This window comes from Dromiciops gliroides, chromosome 6 (genome assembly GCF_019393635.1).
Source record: "Dromiciops gliroides isolate mDroGli1 chromosome 6, mDroGli1.pri, whole genome shotgun sequence".
In the NCBI taxonomy this organism is placed as follows: domain Eukaryota; kingdom Metazoa; phylum Chordata; class Mammalia; order Microbiotheria; family Microbiotheriidae; genus Dromiciops; species Dromiciops gliroides.
Window position 1 is genome coordinate 249,787,650 of NC_057866.1, and position 23,630 is coordinate 249,811,279.

Sequence of the window (23,630 nt, forward strand, 5' to 3'; positions counted from 1 at the left end):
CTTTATGTGATAATGTGACATTGTGGTTGTCACTTAAAACCCTGGCACTCAAAAGGTTAATTATTTCCTCTGCAGTGTAGTAGTCTGCCATTGGGACAAGCTGACTCTAGATTATCAGGAATATGTTGGTTATGTGGTTTGTGGTCCAAAATACATATCGGAAACCAGGAAGTGACCCTCTTCTCTAGACCTTTTAATGAAAATAGTACATCAGAGATAAAAGACATTTTTATAGAACAGTCAATCAATAAGCATTTCTTAAGACTTAAGAGAAAGAAACACCCAGATACAACCGATAACTGTCATGGTGCTCAATTTTTCCCCACTTTGTCATTTCAAAATAATGAACTCTTCCCTTTCCCTCTCATCTCCGTGATTTAGTGTTGTATATTAAAGTTTTACCGGAAATTCAAATCCTTCTGTGGCAGGTATCATAGAGCTGGCAGTAGGAAGGGCCCCAGAGAAAAGAATCCAATGGCCTCATTTTACAGACGAGGAAGCTGAGGCCCAGGGACATCAAATGGCCTGCCCCAGGTCATAAAGAGAGCAAACATTGGAGATGGAATGTGAACTCAGAACCTGAGTCCAGAGGCATTACTCTTCCTATTGTACCAAGGTTTTCTCAAGGTTCATTGTGAATTCCCAAGGCTGGGGCCTGATATGACCACTGCTAAGAAGTCAATGCTCTATCTAAATGCTCAGCATTTAACTTCCCAGTCATAGCTAGTATGTGTAAGAAACCGGGAAAAAAAGGAGGCAGAATTTCCTTTCTGGTCGCCTGCTTCAAGCTGTTAAATACAGCTAAAATGCTTTATTTATATTAAAATATTCATGTTTAAAATATTTATATGGTGCATCTCTATATCATTAGGGTGAATCCCTGGGAGGGAATTTTTCTCATCAGAAATTTGTCTTTCTAGAAAGAGTATAATGAACTCTCCTTTTCCCCCCTAACTACCATTTCTTGTTAACTGAAATTTAAATACAATTATTCTCCTGGCAATCAGAAAGTATTCAATCAAACTCTAAAAACTTGGTGTTACAACAATACCAGTCTATACCAGAATCTATTTTCTAAAAGGAAAAAGAACAAGTCTTTTTTTTTTTTTGGGGGGGGGGGCATGGCAATGAGGGTTAAGTGACTTGCCCAGGGTCACATAGGTAGTAAGTGTCAAGTGTCTGAGCCCAGATTTGAACTCAGGTCCTCCTGAATCGAAGGCAGGTGTTTTATCCATTGCGCCACCTAGCTGCCCCCAAGAACAAGTTATTTTAAACCAACATTTAAGTAACAACAAAAGAAAACAACAACTAATTTTGAATAGGGAATCAGAATGGTTTCATCGCAAACATATTTTAAGAGTTGCTTTAGGATTCTCACCTTTCATTTAATACTTTTTCTTCACAACAATCTTCACTGGCATCTGCCTTTGTAAACTAACAAGAAGGAAATATATAAGTTGAGTGACTGTTGCAACAAAAGATCAGTCAAATTCAAACATTAAAATGCACTTCAGCCTTATTCATGCTCTTTGCATCATCTACAGATTTTAGCTGTAACACCCCAAAGATCAGGAAATTCCCTAGGGAGGCCCGCCAGTCCTTTGTGGCCTCACCAAAAGTTCCCATGGTCCCCAACCCTTCTAAACCAATGCTTCATATTTCTCAGGTAAGGAAAGGCAGAGAAGACCTCTGAGGTACCGTTTAGCTTTAAATTTGTGACATATGGGGAGAAATTGAGAATGGAAAAGGGAACCTGAATAACCTTAGGATATGTTAAAACAAAATGGAAACTTGCCCATTGCCCCTGAATGGATTATAACTCCATAGATGACTATGGAATGGAACTGATTTTATTAGGATCAGGAACTTCCAGATGAGGAAACTCCCTCCACCAAGGCAGGTCATACTTTGTCTTTTTTTTTTTTTTTTAAATAATTTTTTGAGAGGCAATGGGGGTTAAGTGACTTGCCCAGGGTCACACAGCTAGTAAGTGTTAAGTGTCTGAGGCTGGCTTTGAACTCGTGTCCTCCTGAGTCAAGGGCTGGTGCTTCATCCACTGTGCCACCTAGCTGCCCCCCATACTTTGTCTGCAACTTAAAGTAGAGAGTCTTTGATAGATGGTTAGGAGGTTAAGTGACTTGCCCAGTAGGATTCAGGAGTTCCTGGGTCCAAGGTCAACTCTCTACATACTCTACCTGCCTGGCTCTTAACACAGAATCACGTGAAGAAATCATTGCACAAATGCACATACATTGTTATTTTCCCAACTGTCCTATAATGAGTCTTTGGCCCTTCGAAATATTAGTTTGCACCTTTACTGTTATATTGAGAATTATATAGAGGTCATAAAGGGGAATGCTGGTCAGACATCTCACAATTTAGCTGGCTATGGTGCCTGCAAGGCTGGAATCTTGTGGTAAAGACAGGATAGCTGAGAAAGAGGAGACTAAAGTAAATTGCATTTCTATGTAATTTTCTACCAAAAAGTTGCAATGCTTTCTGGAATTCTAGCCAATGGGAAAGTCATTTAATCTTCTTACTTACATGATGAAAATGGTATAATTTGTATGTTCATTTTGTTATGGACCTTTAAGATGGAGAAGTAAAACAGATAGTTGCTTCAAAACTTCAAATATTATGGGTTGTTAATTAAAAAAAATCATCTGGTGACTTGGCTATTCTGCAAATAAGGTCCTCATTCATCTAAGGTAAAGGAACCCAAATTCTCTTTCTTAGTCCTTTGCCAAAAAAAAGAGAGAAATTTCTTGGATCGGATCTTTTTTTTCTTCAGATTTTGCCCATTTTAAGTTTTGCGTAAACTTTCTTCCATCATAATTTTATTTCATTTTTTCTTCCCTATACTGTCTACTTCATTTATTTTTCGGATAATAAATATTTTATCTAAACCTGGAAAGACTCACACAAACTGATGCTGAATGAAATGAGCAGAACCAGAACAGTGAACACAAAAACAGCAACACTGTGTGATGAACGCAAAGACAATTCCAGAAGTCTTATGATAGAAAATATTATCCATAGCCAGAGAAAGAAGTATGGAATCTGAATGCAGATTGAAGCATACTCTTTTTGGGGGGGGGGGGGGAAATGAGGTTTAAGTGACTTGCCCAAGGTCACACAGCTAGTAAGTGTCAAGTATCTGAGGTCAGATTTGAACTCAGGTTCTCCTGAATTCAGAGCCAGTACTTTATCCACTGTGCTACCTAGCTGCCCCAGCATACTCTTTTTACTTTAAAATTTTTTCCCCTTTCTTGTGGTTTTCCCCTTTTGTTCTAATTCTTGCTTCACTACATGATGAATATGGAAATTTGTTTACCATAATTGTACTGCATAACCCATATTAAATGGAAGCAAGGGAGGGAAGGAGGGAGGGTGAAAAATTTAGAATTCAAAATCTTATAAAGAGGCAGCTGGGTGGCACAGTGGATAAAGCACCAGCCCTGGAGTCAGGAGGACCTGAGTTCAAAGCCAGCCTCAGACACTTGACACTTACTAGCTGTGTGACCCTGGGCAAGTCACTTAACCCCAATCGCCTCAATAAAAACAAAACAAAACAAAACAAAAATCTTATAAAATTGAATGTTGAGGGTGCAGCTAGATGGCACAGTGGATAAAGTACTGGCTCTGAATTCAGGAGAACCCGAGTTCAAATGTGACCTCAGACACTTGACACGTACTAGCTGTGTGACCCTGGACAAGTCACTTAACTCTCATGCCCCCCCCCATGTTGAAAACTTAAAAAAAAAAATGGAACAGGCATAAAAAATATAAAAGAAAACAAAGTTGTTTACTTCCCAAATTGAATTTCTTCTTTTTTTTTTTTGTTCTCCTATTTGTCTCCCTTTTTAGATTTAATTTGTGCCATTTTCTCCATTTTTCATCTCTGGCTCACACTTCATCCAAAGGTCACCTACAATCTGCCTAAGGACTTTTGGGTTGGGTTTTTTGTTTTTTGTTTTTTGCAGGGCAATAAGGGTTAAGTGACTTGCCCAGGGTCACACAGCTAGTAAGTGTCAAGTGTCTGAGGCCATATTTGAACTCAGGTCCTCCTGACTCCAGGGCCGGTGCTTTATCCATTGCACCACCTAGCTGCCCCATGGACTCTGTTCTAAGGTGGCAAATAATTTCTTTCTCGCTGGAGAACAATGCATGCAGAAACACGCTCTTGCACAATTAAACACACACACACACACACCTGATAGTATAAAGTGTATTTATAGGATATAAGAAATTTATACTCATTACTGTCTGTATGAATTCTTTTTCTTGCTTTTCTTAGTTATTTAGATTATACTTAAGAGTAAACCTTTCTATTCAGGAGTCTTTCAGGAAAGAGTCTACTTGTTCTCTACTTGGCACTTTATACTGATTATCTCTTTTAACCCACACAATAGCCATGGGTGGTAAGGTAAGCAGGATGATTATCTATTTTACCAGTGAAATAACAGGCATATGATAATAAATTTAGAAATAGAAGAGATTAGAGGTTATCTAGTCCAATCTCCTCATTTTACATATGAGGAAACTGAGACCTGGAGAAGTGTTCAAGAAGGCTTGCTCATGGGCAAACACAGTGTCAGGCAAGAATCCAAAATGTAAGTAATTTTCTGATTCAAAAGCCAACCTTCTTTGTACCACAGTGCCTTTACAAGATATGTAAATGGGAAACCAATCCAGACAGAGAGAAAAGTTGTGTCATTTCCTTGAATACAATTTTTTTGTGTGTGTGAGGCAACTGGGGTTAAGTAACTTGACCAGAGTCACACAGCTAGTAAGTGTCAAGTGTCTGAGGTCAGATTCGAACTCAGGTCCTCCTGAATCCAGGGCCAGTGCTCCTTGAATATAATTTAAATTTTTTTTGTTTTGTTTTGTTTTGTTTTGCGGGGCAATGGGGGTTAAGTGACTTGCCCAGGGTCACACAGCTAGTAAGTGTTAAGTGTCTGAGGCCAGATTTGCACTCAGGTACTCCTGAATCCAGGGCCGGTGCTTTAACCACTGCGCCATCTAGCTGCCCCCTTTGTTTTTTTTTTTTAGTGAGGCAATTGGGGTTAAGTGACTTGCCCAGGGTCACACAGCTAGTACATGTCAAGTGTCTGAGGCCGGATTTAAACTCAGGTCCTCCTGAATCCAGGGCTGGTGCTCTATCCACTGCGCCACCTAGCTGCCCCCCTTGAATACAATTTTAACCACTTCTGAGACAGGTAAGCAATCTGAGGAATGAGGATAAAGTAGAGAATTTCTTTAAGTACAATAAACAAGAGGCAGAGATCCGTAGTGGATAAAGCACTGAATTTGGAGTAAGGAAAACCTGGGTTCAAGTCCCACCTCAGACCTTGGGCAAGTCACTTAAGGGAAGGGGAAAGGAATAAACATTTTGATAGTTCCTTTCATGTGTGAGGCACTCTAGTGAATGCTTTCAACAAATAACATTTTATTTGATCTTAACCTCTCTAGCCTCAGTTTCCTCTTCTGTAAAATGAGGAGATTGGACTCAATGACCCTTCTCGCTATAAATCTATGACTCTATGATCTTTAAATGCCATAAATGAGTATGATAAATTTTGTTGTTCACAAAAATAAATGTGAGTTCCTTGAGGACAGGGACTCAGTTTTTGTCTTTGTATTCCTGTTGCCTAGAAGCTAGCCTTTTAAATTGCAGGCTATGACTCCGTATGGGGTTGCATAACTGAATGTGGGGGTTGCGAAAAATTTGGCAACAGTAAAAGGTTTCTGTATACCTATTTTATATACCTATACACCTGGAGTCACATAAAAATTTCTCAGGCAAAAAATGATCATGAGTGGAAAAAGTTTAAGAAGCCCTGGCCTCAGATAGAGCCTGGCAGACAACAGGTACTTAATAAATACTTCTTGAATAAATAGTTTTTAGGAATTATTAATATTACACAATACTATTTTATTTTTTCCTTACCTCCACATTGAGAGAATTACTTAAGCCTGCAGTTTCTAAACAGCAGTTGAATAGCTGTTTTCTCCACCATGACTCTTTGGAAGTTTGGGGCATTATTCTCTCACTTCAATGGCTTTCTCATATAAAACATACTTTAAATAATTTAATTTCTATCACTTATCTTTAGTCATTTTAGATGTCATTTTTCAGGAGCCAAATTAGGTGAAAGTAATTTTTTGTTTGTTTGTTTTTTTGCGGGGCAATGGGGGTTAAGTGACTTGCCCAGGGTCACACAGCTAGTAAATGTCAAGTGTCTGAGGCCGGATTTGAACTCAGGTACTCCTGAATCCAGGGCCGGTGCTTTATCCACTGCGCCACCTAGTCGCCCCAAAAGTAATGTTTTAGCTCATGAGATGATTTCTACAAATTGGTCTCATTTTTATTTAGGCAGTTAATTCTCTAAGGCAGTAAGTACACGCCATTGGCAAATGTCTCAGAGATTTTGCAACGCTTCTTACTTCTGGAAAATCTTCAGGTAGAGAGGAGCCATCACAATCTGTGTCTTCTGCTTTTTCTTCCGTCAAATTCCTAAAGGTCTCTAGCATGCCTGTAGGGTACACAGATTGGAATACCCAAAGTAAACCAGTTAAACTACAGAGGCAGGGAAATATTTTCATTCACAAAGCAAATAGATCCATCTAAACCAACTATACAGAAAGTAGTGTTAAAGTGAATCTGAAGTAAAAATAATGACATAAAATGAAAAAAAACACACAATGAATCATCTCCCTCCACAATCTAGCAACTGAAACTATATAATGCAAGAAGGGTGCTTGAAATTAAACTGAAATAAAACTTTGGGTTTGGCTGGGGGAATACAATTTGGGCAGAATCTTTTAAAAAACAAAATAAAGTAGTGATAATTCAGGGTACCTCAGCTTAACTCCAATTTATTCTCTTGAAATAAGGAAGTTGTGCACTAGCAAAGATGCCCATTTGTGGCTAATGCCTTTGTGTGTGTGGTACATAGTCACCTGCTATTGTGTTATTGCAGTTCATTAGGTTCTGGGCTTCTTCATCTACAACATCCAACAAAGACTGGATGACTTCATCTTCTTGGGGATCATCGTCATAACTGGCATCTTCTTGCACTTCAATTTCTTGAAAAACAAATTCATAGAAAGCATGACTGTAGGTAACTGAGTGGAGATGTAGGTGAAGGTATTGTTCTACTTCTACCCCACCCCCTACATATTTGTTATTTTAATTAATTTTAAATTAATTTAAATTAATTTTTTTTTAGTGAGGCAATTGGGGTTAAGTGACTTGCTCAGGGTCACACAGCTAGTAAGTGTTAAGTGTCTGAGGCCGGATTTGAACCCAGGTACTCCTGACTCCAGGGCCGGTGCTCTATCCACTGTGCCACCTAGCTGCCCCTATATTTGTTATTTAATACTACAGTGTTCAAGGTACTTTATAGTGGTTTTCAGTCTTTATCGTTCTACCTCCACCCCAATCAATCAATTAATCAACAGTTTAAACTAGGTTTTAAGGAATTTTCCTAAAATTTCATCACGATGTATGGACAAGCCCTTAGTAAATCTGAATTGTTCAGAGGACTTTGGGGCACTGGGTGAGAAGCAGATAAAAATAGCTAAAATATTAAGATACACCTCTGAGCCTCTAGCATTAAATAAAATAGCAAATTAGTTCAGAGTTATCAGGTCAAGTGATAAGCCTGAGAGACAAAGTCAAGCCGCTGAGGAGGTAATCACTCTGAGGGGGAGGAAACTATTTCTTTCTATCTCACCCACCTTCTCTCTCTCTGAACCTTGTCATTAGAGAGACTGAGTCAGTAGGAGACAACACAGCTAACTAGAAGCAGAGACACATTAAGGATACAATGAGTTCAAACACAGAGACGTAAGGATAAAGACTAACAGTTACCCCATGAAGGAAGCAGCATCTGGAAGTGAGACCCTTCATTGCACAAAAAACACTGCCTGTAAATTCTATAAAATCACTGAGGTTTGGAACCTAGCAGACAGACATGAAGATGCTATGAAAATGACTTCCAGGAAACAGGAATTGTGAGTTTCCTATACATACGTGCCACTATGATTGTATCCTTAGTTCAAGCCGATGCTTCCCCTGACTGTATATTTATGTGAGAGTATGACCTGGGCTTTGTTTAGGGGATGGGGAGGTTCTGTAACTACTATTCTAGCTACACCATCTTAGCATATTCCTTTTTTAATGGAGTCAACTGGTTGACTGATTATGAGAAGCATGCTGTTGGGGGCTCATTAGCAATAAGATTAGAAATTCAGCTACCATTTGGGGACTCAATCAGCTAATCCAAGCAAGAGTTGGGGGAAGCACCCCAGAGAAGGGGTTTCATGTGGTATGATTTTGAGGCCTTTTGCATTTGAAAGGATCCAATGCATCCATGATGCAGGATCCTGGATTCTATATCCAAGACTCATGTTCTTGGACACTTCAGCTTACAGGGTTATGCTAAAAAGTTGCATTTCCCCCCTCTTTTAAACTGTAATTAGTTTGTTTTGGGGGATATTTCCTTAAGGTCAGTTATCTTCTTTAAGATAACTTTTGCTTGCTTAAGTGTTAAAGTTTTACTACATTCATGTGTTCAAGATCATGTTACTATCTAGTCACATGTGGGTTGTACATATATTTTTTCTTTTAGATAGCTGCTATGAGGTCCCCATGGACTGCCAGATCCTAAGGTAACATTTGTCTGCTGCTCTGGGAATGCTGAGCAAATTGCCTCAAAAGTGCTTAATCCCTTTGGGAAGCCCCACATTTTTTGGGGGGGTTGTTTATTTTAGTTTTATTGAGGGTTGAGTTATAGAATCCATTTAGGTTTCCTTGTGCATTTAGAAAGATCCTTTGGGAAAACACCGGGAGTCCCAAATTACCCAGCGGTCATTTTTATCTGGACTTCTAGTAGCATCATTTTATGTGAAAGTGATTCCTTGAGACATTTGGTCTGCCTTGAAGGAATCACTGGAAAAGGATTAAGTACTTACTAATTTATCAAGCACTTAGGCAGCAAGGTGGTGATATCATGGGTAGAATGTGGGCCCTAGAGTCAGAAGACCTGAGTTCAAATTTGACCTCAAACACTTACTGGCTGCATAATCCTGAGCAAGTCACTTAACCTCTGCCTGCTTCAGTTTTCTCAACAGTAAATTGGAGATGATAATAGCCCCTCCCTCCCAAGGTTCTAGTGAGTATTAAATGCGATAATATTTGCAAAGCACTTAGCACAGCTCCAGGCACAGTAGGCACTTAGTAATTGCTTGTTATTTTCCATTGTTCTACTCCAATGCTTTACCAAAAGCAGTGAACTAACTGGCCGAGGCCAGCAAATGTCCAATTATGGTTCCTATCCCCACCCCAATTAAGTAATCCAGAGTAGAGTAAATGAGGTATTCAGTAATTTTCCTATAACATCACACTCTGTGGACAGGTCATTAATTTTAAAGGACCACAGGTCTTTGAAGCATGAGATGTAAGGCAGATGACACCACACAGGAAACATCTTGTGAGTGGCTGGGAAACTCAAGTCATCTTTCTTGGGCCTACATATAAAACAGCAAAGCCAGTTTGGGGTCGTGTGGTCTGGTGCTTGAGGAGCTCTGGCTAAGCTCTGAGAGAGATTCACTTAGAGGGGAAAGAGATTTTTTTCCTCTCTTCATCCCCCCACCCCCATATTTCCAAGGGATCCACTTCAAGGGATCCACCTTCAGGAGACCCACTGGAAAGAACAGTCCAGAGCAGAGCCATTCTATGGTACACGTATCACTGCACTGGGGATTTTGGTGTGCACGAGGAGAGGTTATTTGGAGGGGATGTCTGTACAGAGTTCCCTTAGTAAGTGTCCTTCTCTAAAAGCTTAATGATATTCCATCACTATATTTCCCTCCCTTCTTTCCAAAATGACTAATATGGAAATGTTTGACATGATTGCACATGTATAACCTATATCAGATTGCTTACTGTCTCAGGGATGGGGGAGAGGAGGGAGGGACAGAATTTGTAACTCAAAACTTTTTTTTAAAAAAGCTTGAAAATTGTTTGAACATGTAATTTGGGGGAATATATATATATATATATATATATATATATATATATATTTAAAAAGCTTAATGGCTGATAATTGAGAACACACTAGTGAGGTCTTGGGAACAACTACTAGAAATCCAAGTCACACCTACAATCCTGAGGGTAGTAGTAAGTTAATCACCTTCTGGGAACCTGACCTTCCAGTTTAAGTGCTCAGCTGGGGCAATGGTTAAAGATGGAGAACTACATTGAAAATCATAAGATACTTTTAATTTCTGAATAGCTGAAAGCCTTCTCTCGAAGATGGAATAATACTTACTAATGTTAACTCCTGTATATTAATATTAATAATTGAATTAAACACGTACTGTACGCCAGCTACCATGTTTGGTGCTTAGGGATGTATTATTCAATTATTCTACTGTTTCTCAATGGCCATCATAAAACAAAAAAGAGCTCATTAATGTTTGACCATATCAACTAAATGATTAATTCAACACAGAAACAAAATTTTAAAAGACTTTCATATTGGCATTGGAGAGAATTCTCTTGATGATAGCATCTGTAACTAATTGTAGAATAATTGCTTCATAGAACAAAAGATACATGACCAATACCCAAATAAATACTTATTAGTATGATTATTTCCTTTGATATACTAATGTCAACTGTAGGGTCCGATGCATGGATCATATTGAATTAAACAGAGTACATAAAAATCTTTGCGTGTTATATCCCCACCCACTCCTTGACCAGTGTCATTGCTAAGATAAACATCTATTGAAGCCAAATATTTTGAGGACAAGTCATTAATTATTCTTACCTGAGGTATTATTGTAGTTGGAATAACTGGATGATTGACTAATAAAGCAACCTACAGGTGTCTCTCTGGGCATAATCAAGTTCACTGAACTCTTGTTCTGAGAAATACAATTTGTTGCTTCTAGGAATGACTCTTCAGTTACTCTTTCCCCATTTGTCTAAAATGTCAAAGCAAAACAGATAAATGAATTTTGGAACAGACTTGGGTAAGAGAAACATAAGCATTTCTGTTTACTTACCTAGGGGTTTAGGATTAAACCTTTAAATAGTAACATATAGAAGTCTGAGACATTCTCTCTATCATTGATAAAATGGAAATGAGTCATTGTAGATACTGAAATTTTCAAGTTTTGTTTTTTTTTTTGCTGGGCAATGAGGGTTAAGTGACTTGCTCAGGGTCACACAGCTAGTAAGTGTCAAGTGTCTGAGGCCGGATTTGAACTCAGATCTCCTTGAATTCAGGGCTGGTGCTTTATCCACTGCGCCACCTAGCTGTCCCCCTCAGGTATTTTTTTTTTTTAATTTGGACATTCTAATCATCAGAAACCATGTGAGATCCAATTTTCTCTGGGAAAAAGTTGTATCATGTCTCTTGAAGGCAGAATAATACATTAGATGAAATCCAAAAAGCAACTACATGCCATCATTGGGTTGGGTGCTGGGGGCAGTTGAAAGCGAACAACCACTAATTTTTCTTTTTTGCAGGCCAATGAGGTTTAAATGACTTGCCCAGGATCACACAGCTAGTGTCAAGTGTCTGAGGCCGAATTTGAACTCAGATCCTCCTGAATCCAGGGCCAGTGCTTTATCCACTGAGCCACCTAGTTGCCCCAGATGAAAGTGAACAAAACAGTTAGAGCCCTCCAGAATTAGTGACAGTAAAAAAGCAGGTAAGGGAGATGGCACCAAAAGTGTGAACATTTCTGATAAAGACCGGGAGTGCGGGTCACATCCAAGAAGAGGAATGAACATGGCGGACACCTGAGACTGGTGTTTGTAGGAGCAGATTTCAAACAAAGCAAATTTCTTATTTCAAGGATTCCATTGAAATTCAATGAACATTCACCAAGGTTCATCATCCCCTAACCCTCCTTCCTCCCCCACTTCCCAGAGTGGGAGAACTACTGAAGATTCCCACAGAGCTGCTCCCCCATTGCTCTATCGCTGAGTTTGGAATGAAAGCAGAGTAAGGTGAGTGCATGAAATGAGGGTGAGAAGGAAGAGGGACAGAAGTGTCAAAGAGGGGCTGTGAAAAATCTGAGGGAAAAACTGTTTTAAACTGGTGGGGGGAAGAGAAAGAAGAGAGAAACAAGGAGAATTTCCTGGAGAGGGTGGCTGGACTGGACTCTAAGAAGGTGTCAACTTCAACAAATGGCGACTGGGGTAAAAGGTGTGCACTCCAGGCATGATGACCGGACCATGTGGAATGAAATTGGGGAGCTGTATGGAACAGGCTGAAAAGATGAGGCTTGGTCAGACTGGGAAGGAAGGGCTCTGGATGTTAGGAACGAGAATACATCTTTTGATTGATGGGCAATGGGGAAGGACCAAAGGTTTTTCAGTAAAATGATAAGACCACAGGGGCACACTGGGAAGCTTCCCCAAGGAGCAGTAGGAAGGCTGGATTGGAAAGTGGTCAGTCTGAAGGCAGAAAGACTAGGGGGGAGGCTAACCCTCAACTGCCCATTTTTATTACCTGATTTCATCTTTCTTGGTTTAGATCTAGAAAAAGATCAGAAGGTAGAAAATGAAAATATCGATATAATTTATATCAAGATGGGATTTGCCTGAAGACAGAGAGCCAAAATCACAGGACGGCCGACTGAGAGCTAGAAGGGACTTCATGGTCCATCCTCTTTTTACAAAGGAGGAAAATGAATGTAAGATAGGTAAATAACTTATCCATAAGTCACATAAGTAGTATATCGTAGAAGTGGAATTTGAACCCAGCTCCTCTCACTGTATAGCATTCTTTTGATCAACTATATTTGAAATGAATAAAAGTATAATACTATGTATTTACAAATGATGACAGAGATAGATTGCAATTGTTTCTCAGTATTAAAGTCAATTAGATGCCAAAATGACCATTACTTAAAAGAATGGGTTCAAGAAATAATAAAAACACCCCAAACATTTTCAAACAAAATAAGGGTAGAAAGCTATCTCTGTGATATATCTCTTGAGAATCCATTAGGTGCGCAGGACAAATACTTGTGTACTATGGAATGAATAAAAATATTGCTTTAACTTCTGAAACAGCCTAGGTCTACAAGAGGTACACTGGAGGCAATAACTCTTCTTGGTGACCACTCCACCAAGAATGGGATATGTTCCCAGTCTGTAGTATCGATTGATGGCTCTTGTGGCAAACAGACACTTTTATAGACTCGGTGATATCCCCTAGTTCTGCCTTTGTGATTTCACTATGGGGGAAGCCATGGTGTGTAAACTCCCTCTGTGGAGCTTGACTGATAGCTTGCTTATAGCTAACATTTGTATCTGTCTGAGGAATGACTTGAACCTCATCTCCTTGACTTCAAGACTGGTCCTCTACCCACTATACCATTTGGCCTTTGATAGGCGTTAATGAGGTTATTAAGAAAATCTAAGACATAGTCACTATCTACAGGTATATCTCACATAACACTTCCCAGAATAATACCTTTTTCAGGGGCAATAATGTTACTGATACATTTAAACTATATTGGACTATGGAACCCTTGTGTCCTCTGGTTGATCAATCTAGACACTGAAAAATACATATCATATCACTCACACAAATGGTCAGCTTGTTTAGTCAAATTTAAGACACCTCTATTACAAGTATATATATGAATAAATGCATACACATACACACAGAAATCTATCTATGTATTTGTTGTAATATAGTCATTTTTCAGTCATGTCTGACTCTTTGTCACTCCATTTAGGGTTTTCTTGACAAAGATACAAGAGTGGTTTGCCATTTCCTTCTCCAGTTCATTTTACAGATGAGGAAATGGAGGCAAACGAGGTTAAGTGACTTGCTTAGGGTCACACTGCTAGTAAATGTCTGAGTCCAGATTTGAAGTCAGGAAGATGAGTCTTTCTGACTCTAGGCACAGTGATCTATCCACTGCATCCTCTAGCTGCTCCTATCTACACATACATATATCTATTTCTCTAGACCCTAGCTTCTTAAACTGTGTGGCATGATCTCATATGGGGTCACATAACTGATTGTGGGGGACATGAAAAATTTGGCAACAGTAAAAGGTTATGTATACCTATTTTATATACCTATAAACACAGGGTTGCATAAACATTTCTTGGGCAAAAAGGGAAAAAGTTTAAGTGGAAAAAGTTTAAAAGCCCTCCTCTTGAGGAAGTCATACCTACTATGATTCCATATTCCAAACCTCTCAGCCTCCCCCATATTTCCATTTTCTTTTATACTAGCACATAAACATATTTTCTTCTACTAGCCCAAGCATAATTCCCCTCAAAGACCTCCTTGCACATGCCGTCATCTTTGACACTAGTTTCCTTTGTGCCTGCTTCTTGTCCTGAACTAAAAATCTAGGAAAGTTTATCAGCCAAATCATAAAAATTGCTATATCAGAACATCATAAAATCACTATAAAAGTGGGAACGATTATCCAGATATCCTTGTCAATTCCTAAAGAAGAAATGGGGGGCAGCTAGATGGCGCAGTGGATAAAGCACTGGCCCTGGATTCAGGGGGACCTGAGTTCAAATCTGACCTCAGACACTTGACACTTACTAGCTGTGTGACCCTGGGCAAGTCACTTAACCCTCATTGCCCCACAACCCCCCCCCCCCAAAAACAACAGAATGATTTAAACTTTAAAAAAAAAAGAAGAAATGAAATCATTTAATAGCTTTTATTATCAATGAAGAGTACTGTCCAGGAAAAATCTCTCCTGTCAACTAGGGAACTAATTTGGTGCTTCATGGCTGCTACCTACATTTTAAACTTAAAAATTTCAAAGTTGTAGAAAAAGCAAACCAAGGGAGAGGAGACTAAGGAAAGATTCTGCATTTTATAACAAATATTTAAGAGGGAAGAAAGCAGAACCAGAGATAGACAGCATGATAGTAACAACAAACCTGGACCAGAATGTTACATATCAAGTTTAAGCTTGTCATAAAAAATGTACCTCCTTCTTTTTGCAAAGGTGGGGGACTCTGGGTGTGGAAAACTGCATATACTGTCAGACTCAGTTTATATGCTGGTTAGTTTTGCTGAACTAATTTTATTCTTTGTTACAAGGGATGGATTTCTGTGTAGGTGACGAGGATAGATTTGGAAATGAAGGTCAAATAAGAACAAAAGATATTGATGAAATTTTAAGAAATATTTTGAAGCTGCTGCCTAGACCCAGTTGTAACTCACTGACACCTTGATCAGTCAAGTATAATTCTCAGTTTTCCAGGGATGGGTTTGGTTTTTTTTCAGGTTGAACACAAACTTCATTTGAATTTAGGACTCATCAACAGCAATAGCTTTATAACAATTTCTCAATAAGGTCTTGAATATTGCTTAGTTTTTCAGTTTAATTATAAGTTGCTGCAATAACTTCAAAGGATAGGATAGTTTGTTGAAAGAAAAAGGCCAAAGTCAAACCACCACTGTTAAGTTGTAAATGTCCTAAGGACGACACTGTTTTCCTTAAGATGAAAATAAATTTGGTGGGTGTCATAAGCCAGTGACGTCAAGAAGTCTTATTCAATCCTGAGATTCTGCTTCTCCTGAGGAAGTGTAATCATTGGCATTCAAAGACAAAATAGAGTTGGGGGCTCCTCTGGGAAAACCATGATTACATTAAAAAACGTGGGCAGCTTCAGACTGGAAAGTCTCAGGAGAGTTATGGTAACTGAGGAGAAAGTCTCCCTTCCTCCCCCACAGCATGGTGCTGACATTTATGAAGAAATAGAGCCTACTCAGCAGGAATAAACCCTGAGCCCACGAAAGTTTATTTGCTTGAACTCTGTGAAAGTAAAGAACTGCTGAATAGACAGAAGAAAGCCAATGTTCTTGCCATATCTCAAGACTTGAAACAAGAAGCAGTCTCTGACTAGGAGTCTCAAGTGTTCTTGGCTTATTATGTCTCTGCTTCATTAACTGCCCACGTTTAACTTGGTCTAAGTGAGTGAGTGACCCACATGGTCTAACAGGGCACATTTTTGCGGATCAGTGAGAGTTAGGTGACTTGCCCAGGGTCATACAGCTAGTAATTGTCAAGTATCTGAGGCCAGATTTGAACCCAGGTCCTCCTGAATCCAGGGCCGGTGCTCTATCCACTGCATCACCTAGCTGCCCCCAGATGTTACTATCTGAACAGGGTGGTCTGTTCTATCCTCAATTCCCCACCTTTCACAATAGTACACACTCTCTCTCATTTGTTCCTCTCAACAACCTTGTAAGGTGAGTAGTATGAGTATAACCATTTTTCGGGTTGGAAATTGGAACCCAGATAGTCTAACAGAATAATTCAGGCTTGAACCCAGGTCTTTGGATTCTTACTTTAATCCCCTCTCTACTACGCTCCACTGCCCTAGCCCTGTGACTCTTAGTATCTCATTTAACTGCCTATTCCTGTTTCTTCCTTTATAAAGTGAGCTATATAATCTCTAAGATTCCTTCCTACTTAAAAAAAAAAAAAAAGGATATGATTTCCATGTGAGGCAGGTATGAATTTGACATCAAAAATGTACCCTGAGGGGGCAGCTAGGTAGCGCAGTGGATAAAGCACTGGCCCTGGATTCAGGAGGACCTGAGTTCAAATCCAGCCTCAGACACTCGACACTTACTAGCTGTGTGACCTTGGGCAAGTCACTTAACCCCCATTGCCCCACACAAAACAACAAAAAAACCCCAGTAATACAGATAGTAACATCTGCAGAGGGTTACTAGAGAGGGCAAACCCCTAAACTGTGCAGGCCAAAACCTTTTTATTTGTGAGTTGTAAAGTGTCTTTAATAGAATTGTGCATATGACGTGACCGAAGCATTCCTCTAAAACATATGAAAGAGGACAAACTATAAAAAGACACAGCTGCTCCCCTTTAGGGAATGTTCATCATATGCTCCAATCATGTAAAGCTCCATTAGGGGCTATTTATATAGATTTAAAATCAGAAATAGGCAGAAAGAATGAAAGTAGGATTTAGGTGTATGTTTGAAAGATTTGCAAACTCTGCTCTCATTCACCAAAACATTTCTTTTTCTTTTTCCTCATATATATATATATTTTTATTTTTTGAATTACATTAAAAAAAATTATTTAAAAAATCTACTTTTTCTCCTTCCTATCCATCCCCTTACCATTGGAAAAGAAAGAGAAAAAAAAAGTCCTTTGTAACACATAAACTTAGTCAAATAAGGCAAATGCCCACACTAAGTCTAAAAAAAAAACAAACCAAAAAACATGTCTCAATCTGCGCTCTGATTTGATTACCCTCTGTCAGAATGTAGGCAGCATGCAAAACAATTCTCAAGCTTTTTTTTTTTAAATAGAATTCCTTAGTGATGAAATTCCTGAGCCTTTAGGGAGTATATTATACTTCTGCCACGGGTGATCTCTTGGAAGCAAGGTTTGACATTTGAAGGTCAGGGCTGGTGAACACAAAGTTGATGCAGCAATTCTGCTAACCACATCCTCTTCTGGTGTTCCATACTGGGGCCAACAACACATAATTCTGCATGTGAGCCAAGTACTCCAAGAAACCAAATGATCCACTTAAGTAATTCAGCTCAGTCAGTAATAGTTAAGCGTCTGCCTAACGCTTTGGGTCTGTGAATGTGGTATTTTCCCTTAGTGATCATTAAATGACATGAAATTATATGCCTAAAAAGGACAACTGAATCCTTAACTTATTGGAATAAAAGGCAAAATCTGAATATTTCACTTAGCTTGAGTATGACAGGAATGAGTCAACAGGGATTTCTATTTACCTTTGAGTAAGAATTATCTGGGGTTATAGCTGGTTGGCCACAGGGACTGCCATGGTGATGACCTACAAGGAATGGAGAAAAGTGATGACAACGCAGCAGAAAAACATAACAATCAGATTAATTTCAAATAAGCGAATGCCTTTATACATACCAGTAGCATAGTGGCATAATAGTCAAAGGCTTGTACAAAAGAACTAGTAGCTTTTAGATTTAATGAATAGTAGACAAAAGGTCACAGAATCATGGAATGTTGGAACTGGAAAAAACTTTAGAGATTATCTAGTTAATCCTGTCATTTTACAGACATCCCAAGAAAAGTTACTCAGCTTATACTCTTCCTTTTTCTTTTTAGAAATCATTTTTTAGATATTCCCAATGAATGGCTCAGTGTAAGATGCTGTATATGGGTCACACATCTGTTGTCAGTGTGGACATTGCTGAAGGATTTTTTTTTTTTGGTGAGGCAATTGGGGTTAAATGACTTGCCCAGGGTCACACAGCCAGTAAGTGTTAAGTGTCTGAGGCCGGATTTGAACTCAGGTACTCCTGACTCCAGGGCCGGTGCTCTATCCACTGCGTCATCTAGCTGCCCCATTGCTGAAGGATTTTATGTTGTTAGAATTCAATGTAACGTTCCTTTTACCTATTCTTCCTCAGAAGTGTTTTACTTCTGACTATCCTCTCCCTCACTCTGCACTCCCTTTTTTCACCCTTCCTTCCTTATCCTCTTCCCCTCCTATTTTCCTGCAGGGTTAAATAGATTGCTCCTATGATATTAGGAAATGGCTAAACCGTGATACATGAATGCAAGAAAGACAATTACAAAGAATTCAGAGGAGCACAGGAAAACTTAAATGAACTGATACAGAGCAAAGTAATCAGAAGCAGGAAAACAATATATATGAAAACAACAGTCACGAAAATGGAAAGAACGAAACCTCCCAAACAGAATGCCAAGCAATTCTAAAGACCAAGGTTAGCCCCAAAGAATAGATGATCATGCAATTACTATTTGTTGTGAAGCTGGTTCTTGTGTGTATACTAATTAGGTGAGAAAAGTGCCAGAACTATGTTGTGGAAAGAATATTGAACTTGGAAGACTTGGATTTGAATCCTACCTCAGCTACTAATTAGTTATGTGATTACAGGCATGTTTCTCATTTCTTAAAGCCTTAGTCTCTTCATCTGCAAAATGTGTGTGTGTGTGCATGTACACACACACACACACACACACACACACCAGGTACTTGTGCAGAAAATGATTAGCAATACTTTAAGAGTAGATTATCAATATGCTATCATGACCTCTAAGGTCCCTTAGATCATACATATTCTGTGACAGTATGATTCATGAATTTCAAAAGGCACTGTAGGCAGTCATTCACTTCAGTGCCTAAAAATAATTTCTACTGAATATTGATCATGTCCATATTTGAATTTGTTTTGTCTCTTATAGGAATTCAACCAATAAGATGGAAACACTGTAGTGACATTAATGAAGAGAAAATGTTAACAAAAGGTAGGTAGGTTCCTGTTTCCTAAAGTAGCATCCTTACCATTAGCATTAGTTGACTGTGAATTTGAACTAGTATGTCCTTTTGGCTTGGGAACCACTGGATGGCCATCTCTGTGATAGCAAGAAAAAGAAAATTGTAAATTATTTGGGAAACCCATTGTTCACGTATTTAAAAAATATTAGTTGTTAGCTGTTCATTGTGGCACTTAAACTCTTTTAATAAAATTTTGCTTTGGACTCCATAAATACAAGATACTACACCCTTCCCTCCCCACCCCACCCCATCTTCCTTTCAGTACTTCAGTAGACTCAATGCTCAAAGGTCCTCTGTTACTTTGAAGCCTGGTTAACTTTTGATTTAGCAGTAATAGGTCTCTGAGTAGAATTTTAATATGAAGATATTCAAGCATGTTTTCTTTCACCAATACCAAAGTATAAAGCTTGGAAAACTGACCAAGAGGTCACATTGATAACTTTCACTGATTGGGGGTGGTGGTGGAAGGGAGGGGAAGGTCCTAGAAATAAATATAGTCAGAATTTAGCAATAATTGTTGCCTTGGGCATAGTCTTGTGTTCGGTGTCACTAGACAACACTTCAATGTTAATAAGCCAACTGAGAGAAAAGGTACAGAATAAGATGGTTACTGGCCATTACCACCAATACTTCTCACTTGCCCATGCTACCAGCGTTAGCACTGGTGACAACCAGTGTGAATTCCCATGCTACTGAGGGCTACAGGTGTACAAAAGAGAGGTAAGGAAAGAGCTCCAGTTATTGCTGCCATCCACACAAATAACCTCATTTCCATTTTTATAATGGTGGCAAGGGATTCCTGAGATATAAAAACATTTCACAGGCTATTTTTTCAGGTTGTCTGACTTCCTCCCACCAAGTATTAAAAACCTTACTGGGCAAATCCTTCTTTGCCAATCTAAGACATGAGAAATCAGGTCGGTAATTCCCCATTGGGGAAAAGGAAAAATATATACAGCGCTAAAGGAATTAGTATTATTAGCAAAAGATCTGACTGGAAAATTGGCTAAAAAAGTAATAAAATCTCACATTGGAAAGATAAACTGTGTAAGACTTACAGATGGACGATACAATATGACGTAACAGAAAATATAATAGGTTTCTCTGGAATTTATTTTTCCTTGATCTAGTATCTAGATCTATCATATTTACAACCTTGATAGACCACATTCATGTCCATTTTCACAATCTCTTTCCACAGAAAAAAAGTGCCATTCACTATTTTCCTTTAGATCATGTAATTGTTAGGATGCAACCAATTATATGAACATTTATCTAGTCTCTTGCTCATTAAACAATCTAGCCTTACTACAGGGGCCCAGCCTAGCCCACTTTACTCTCCTTTGGGCTGTGATTCCAACCAGGTGCCTTCACTTTCTCCTCCTCTATGTCCCCCTTAACTCCAATCCTTGCCCCCCAATCCCACACTTATCTGCTCCCGTTTCAGCTCCTGTTGGTACGTTCCTTTGGACTATAAGCTCCTTGAAGGCAGAGACTGCCTTTCTTTTTGCTTGTATTTATATTCCCAGCACTAAGCAAAGTGCTAAATAAATGCTTACTGTCTTGCCTTTAAGACTGAGTCTGAAAAAGGTTAAGGGATGTACATGTAACATGCTAAGAAATCAGGAAATACCTTGTTGCTTTTAGCACTACTGAAGGAAATGACATTTCCAGTATTCTTTGAGCCTCTTTCAGAGTCATCCCCTGTGTACTGATTCCATTCATATAATGGATTATGTCTAATGGTTGGAGATCACCCTCAGTGGCGGCAGTTGATTTTGGATTGATATCGCTAATATAGATCACCTGGTAAATGCTGTCATGGCCTCCAGATAAAGATAGACCTTCAAAGGAAAGGAAAATGTGTTTAGTAATTTTTTTCTTGCTTGATAATAAAAGGAACCTTTTTTTAAAAATTGTGACCAATAAAATAGTTAATACAAAATTTTAATTTTGCATTACCCAATTCCTTTTTGAGGCACATTAGCGTAATATCAGGTAGCAGATGAGGCAAAATTGGGATCTTAGGTAACTCCAGGATCCTTCCGAGAACTAATCTGACTGTCTTTGGTGCAGCTCGGAGCAAAGTCACTGCATCTGTATGAGTCATATTAGTGACATCAGTGTCATTAACCTGTAAAGATGTAAAAGGAAAATGATAATTTATGGCAGGGGCTTCAAACTCAAATAGAAACTGGGGCCACTGATCTGTAACTATTGATCCCTGCAGGCCACACATGACTTAATTTTAAAATGTAATTATTGGGGCAGCTGGGTGGCACAGTGGATAGAGTACTAGCCCTCGAGTCAGTAGGACCTGAGTTCAAATCTGGTCCCAGATACTTTACACCTACTGGTTGTGTGACTCAATTACATCTTATTATTTTTATTAATTTTTTTATAATAAACATTTTTATTTAAAGTTTTGGGTTCCAAATTCTATCCTTTCTTCGCTCCTTGAGATGGAAAGCAATCAGATATAGGTTCTTAATTATATTTTCAGCTTTTTTTTTGGGGGGGGGCCGGGTAATGAGGGTTAAATGACTTGTCTAGGGTCACACAGCTAGTAAGTATCAACTGTCTGAGGCCGGATTTGAACTCAGGTTCTCCTAAATCCAGGGCTGGTGCTTTATCTCCCGAGCCACCTAGCTGCCCCCTTAATTAAATTTTAACATGATTTATACCACACTTGGGAGTTTTACCAACTATATGTGGTCCATATGTTTGGCACCTATGATTTATGGGACATGAGTCAAATTTGCCAAGAGAATTCTATTAATGCATCTAACCTGTTGAAAACATATCTTGGCCAACAACAGATGCATGATGAATAGTGGCTTCTATAATTAACTGAATATTCTATTTCCATTAACTTGTAAATAAAATGAAAATGGAAAATACATAAATAACATAAATCGAATACAAGACAGCTCACTGAATTCAAGACTGAAAATCTGCTGTCAAAACCTATAGCTTATTGAAAAGAGTCATTTCATAAATGGCTCAAAAGGCTTGTAGTAGGGGTCTTTTTAAATTTAATTTAATTTAATTTTATTTTTGTGGTGCAATGGGGGTTAAGTGACTTGCCCAGGGTCACACAGCTAGTAAGTGTCAAGAATCTGAGACCAGATTTGAAATCAGGTCCTCCTGAATCCAGGGCCAGTGCTCTATCCACTACGCCATCTAGCTGTCCCCATAGTAGGTTTTTTGTTTGTTTGGTTTTTTTTTCCCCAGTTCAGAATCTTAATTTATTTGTACAGTCTTATGGAGCAGGATGATAGAAGATTAGGAGTGATCATGTCTTCATGGAGGGAAATACGAGTTTAACAAAAGTTTGACTAGAGTCCCATCTAATCAAAATCATGTTGAGTATGGGGTAGAAACAAAAAGGAGGACAACAAATTTATGTAAGTATTATTTAAATAATACTTTTCACCATCCGAGAAAGAGGAGGCACTACACATAAACTCTATCATAGTCTTAGATATGCTTATAAAGAAATGTCACTGGGGGCAGCTAGGTGGCACAGTGGATAAAGCACTGTCCCTGGATTCGGAAAGACCTGAGTTCAAATGTGGCCTCAGACACTTGACACTTACTAGCTGTGTGACCCTGGGCAAGTCACTCAACCCTCATTGCCCTGCAAAAAAAAAAAAAAAAAAAAAAAAAGAAATGTAAGTGAAGAACATAAGATGAGGAAAGCAGATGGATTAGACCAAGTGTGCACAGAGGACATGCATGCTTCCCATAGTAGTTTTAAGAGTATCCCCCCCTTTTTTCTTTTTCTTACTTTTATTTTTTGTGGGACAATGGAGTCTCCCCTGCTTTTTTAAGGAGAAACATGGAAGCATGTGTATCTTTCTACTTGGCTCCTGCTGGTCCCAGTCTATTCTTTTTCCAATAGTATGTCTTTCCCCCAGTTCTCTTATTGGTCTCACCTTTATGAGTCGGTCCCCAGGTCTGAGTCTTCCATCACTTTTGGCCGGATCTTGAATGACATCATGGACATAACAACCAACAGTCTCAGAGCCTTTGGTAACTGTAAAGCCGAGGCTGCCTTTGTCTGATTTTGTCAGGGTAACGTGGAGTTCCACTTCCTAAGAGAAGAAAATGGTGATTCTGGGGATCGTGTTTTGCCATGTTGTTAGAGAGAGAAAGAGGAGCATGCAGAAGCAAGGTGCAAACACAGCCTCTTCTGTTTGCCTGGATGATAGCCAAAAGAGCACTTCCTATGGGCATCCCACTTATAATTTCAGCATGAAGAGGGATACAGTAGGCGG

General features: G+C 39.0%; 1 protein-coding gene across 5 annotated transcripts in view; it reads right to left on the bottom strand.

Annotated features, from left to right (window-relative positions):
* PTPN13 (protein tyrosine phosphatase non-receptor type 13) overlaps positions 1-23,630 on the bottom strand; it is a 235,606-nt gene that overhangs the window by 19,390 nt on the left and 192,586 nt on the right. For all 5 annotated transcript variants that reach the window (XM_043971895.1, XM_043971899.1, XM_043971897.1 and 2 more), the window contains 9 exons: positions 23,289-23,447; positions 21,313-21,484; positions 20,984-21,194; positions 19,357-19,427; positions 17,801-17,862; positions 10,842-10,998; positions 6,964-7,089; positions 6,448-6,536; positions 1,379-1,434 (listed from right to left, as the gene is read on the bottom strand). In XM_043971895.1, the coding sequence (XP_043827830.1) occupies positions 1,379-1,434; positions 6,448-6,536; positions 6,964-7,089; positions 10,842-10,998; positions 17,801-17,862; positions 19,357-19,427; positions 20,984-21,194; positions 21,313-21,484; positions 23,289-23,447 (1,103 nt within the window). The remainder of the gene's footprint in view (positions 1-1,378; positions 1,435-6,447; positions 6,537-6,963; positions 7,090-10,841; positions 10,999-17,800; positions 17,863-19,356; positions 19,428-20,983; positions 21,195-21,312; positions 21,485-23,288; positions 23,448-23,630) is intronic.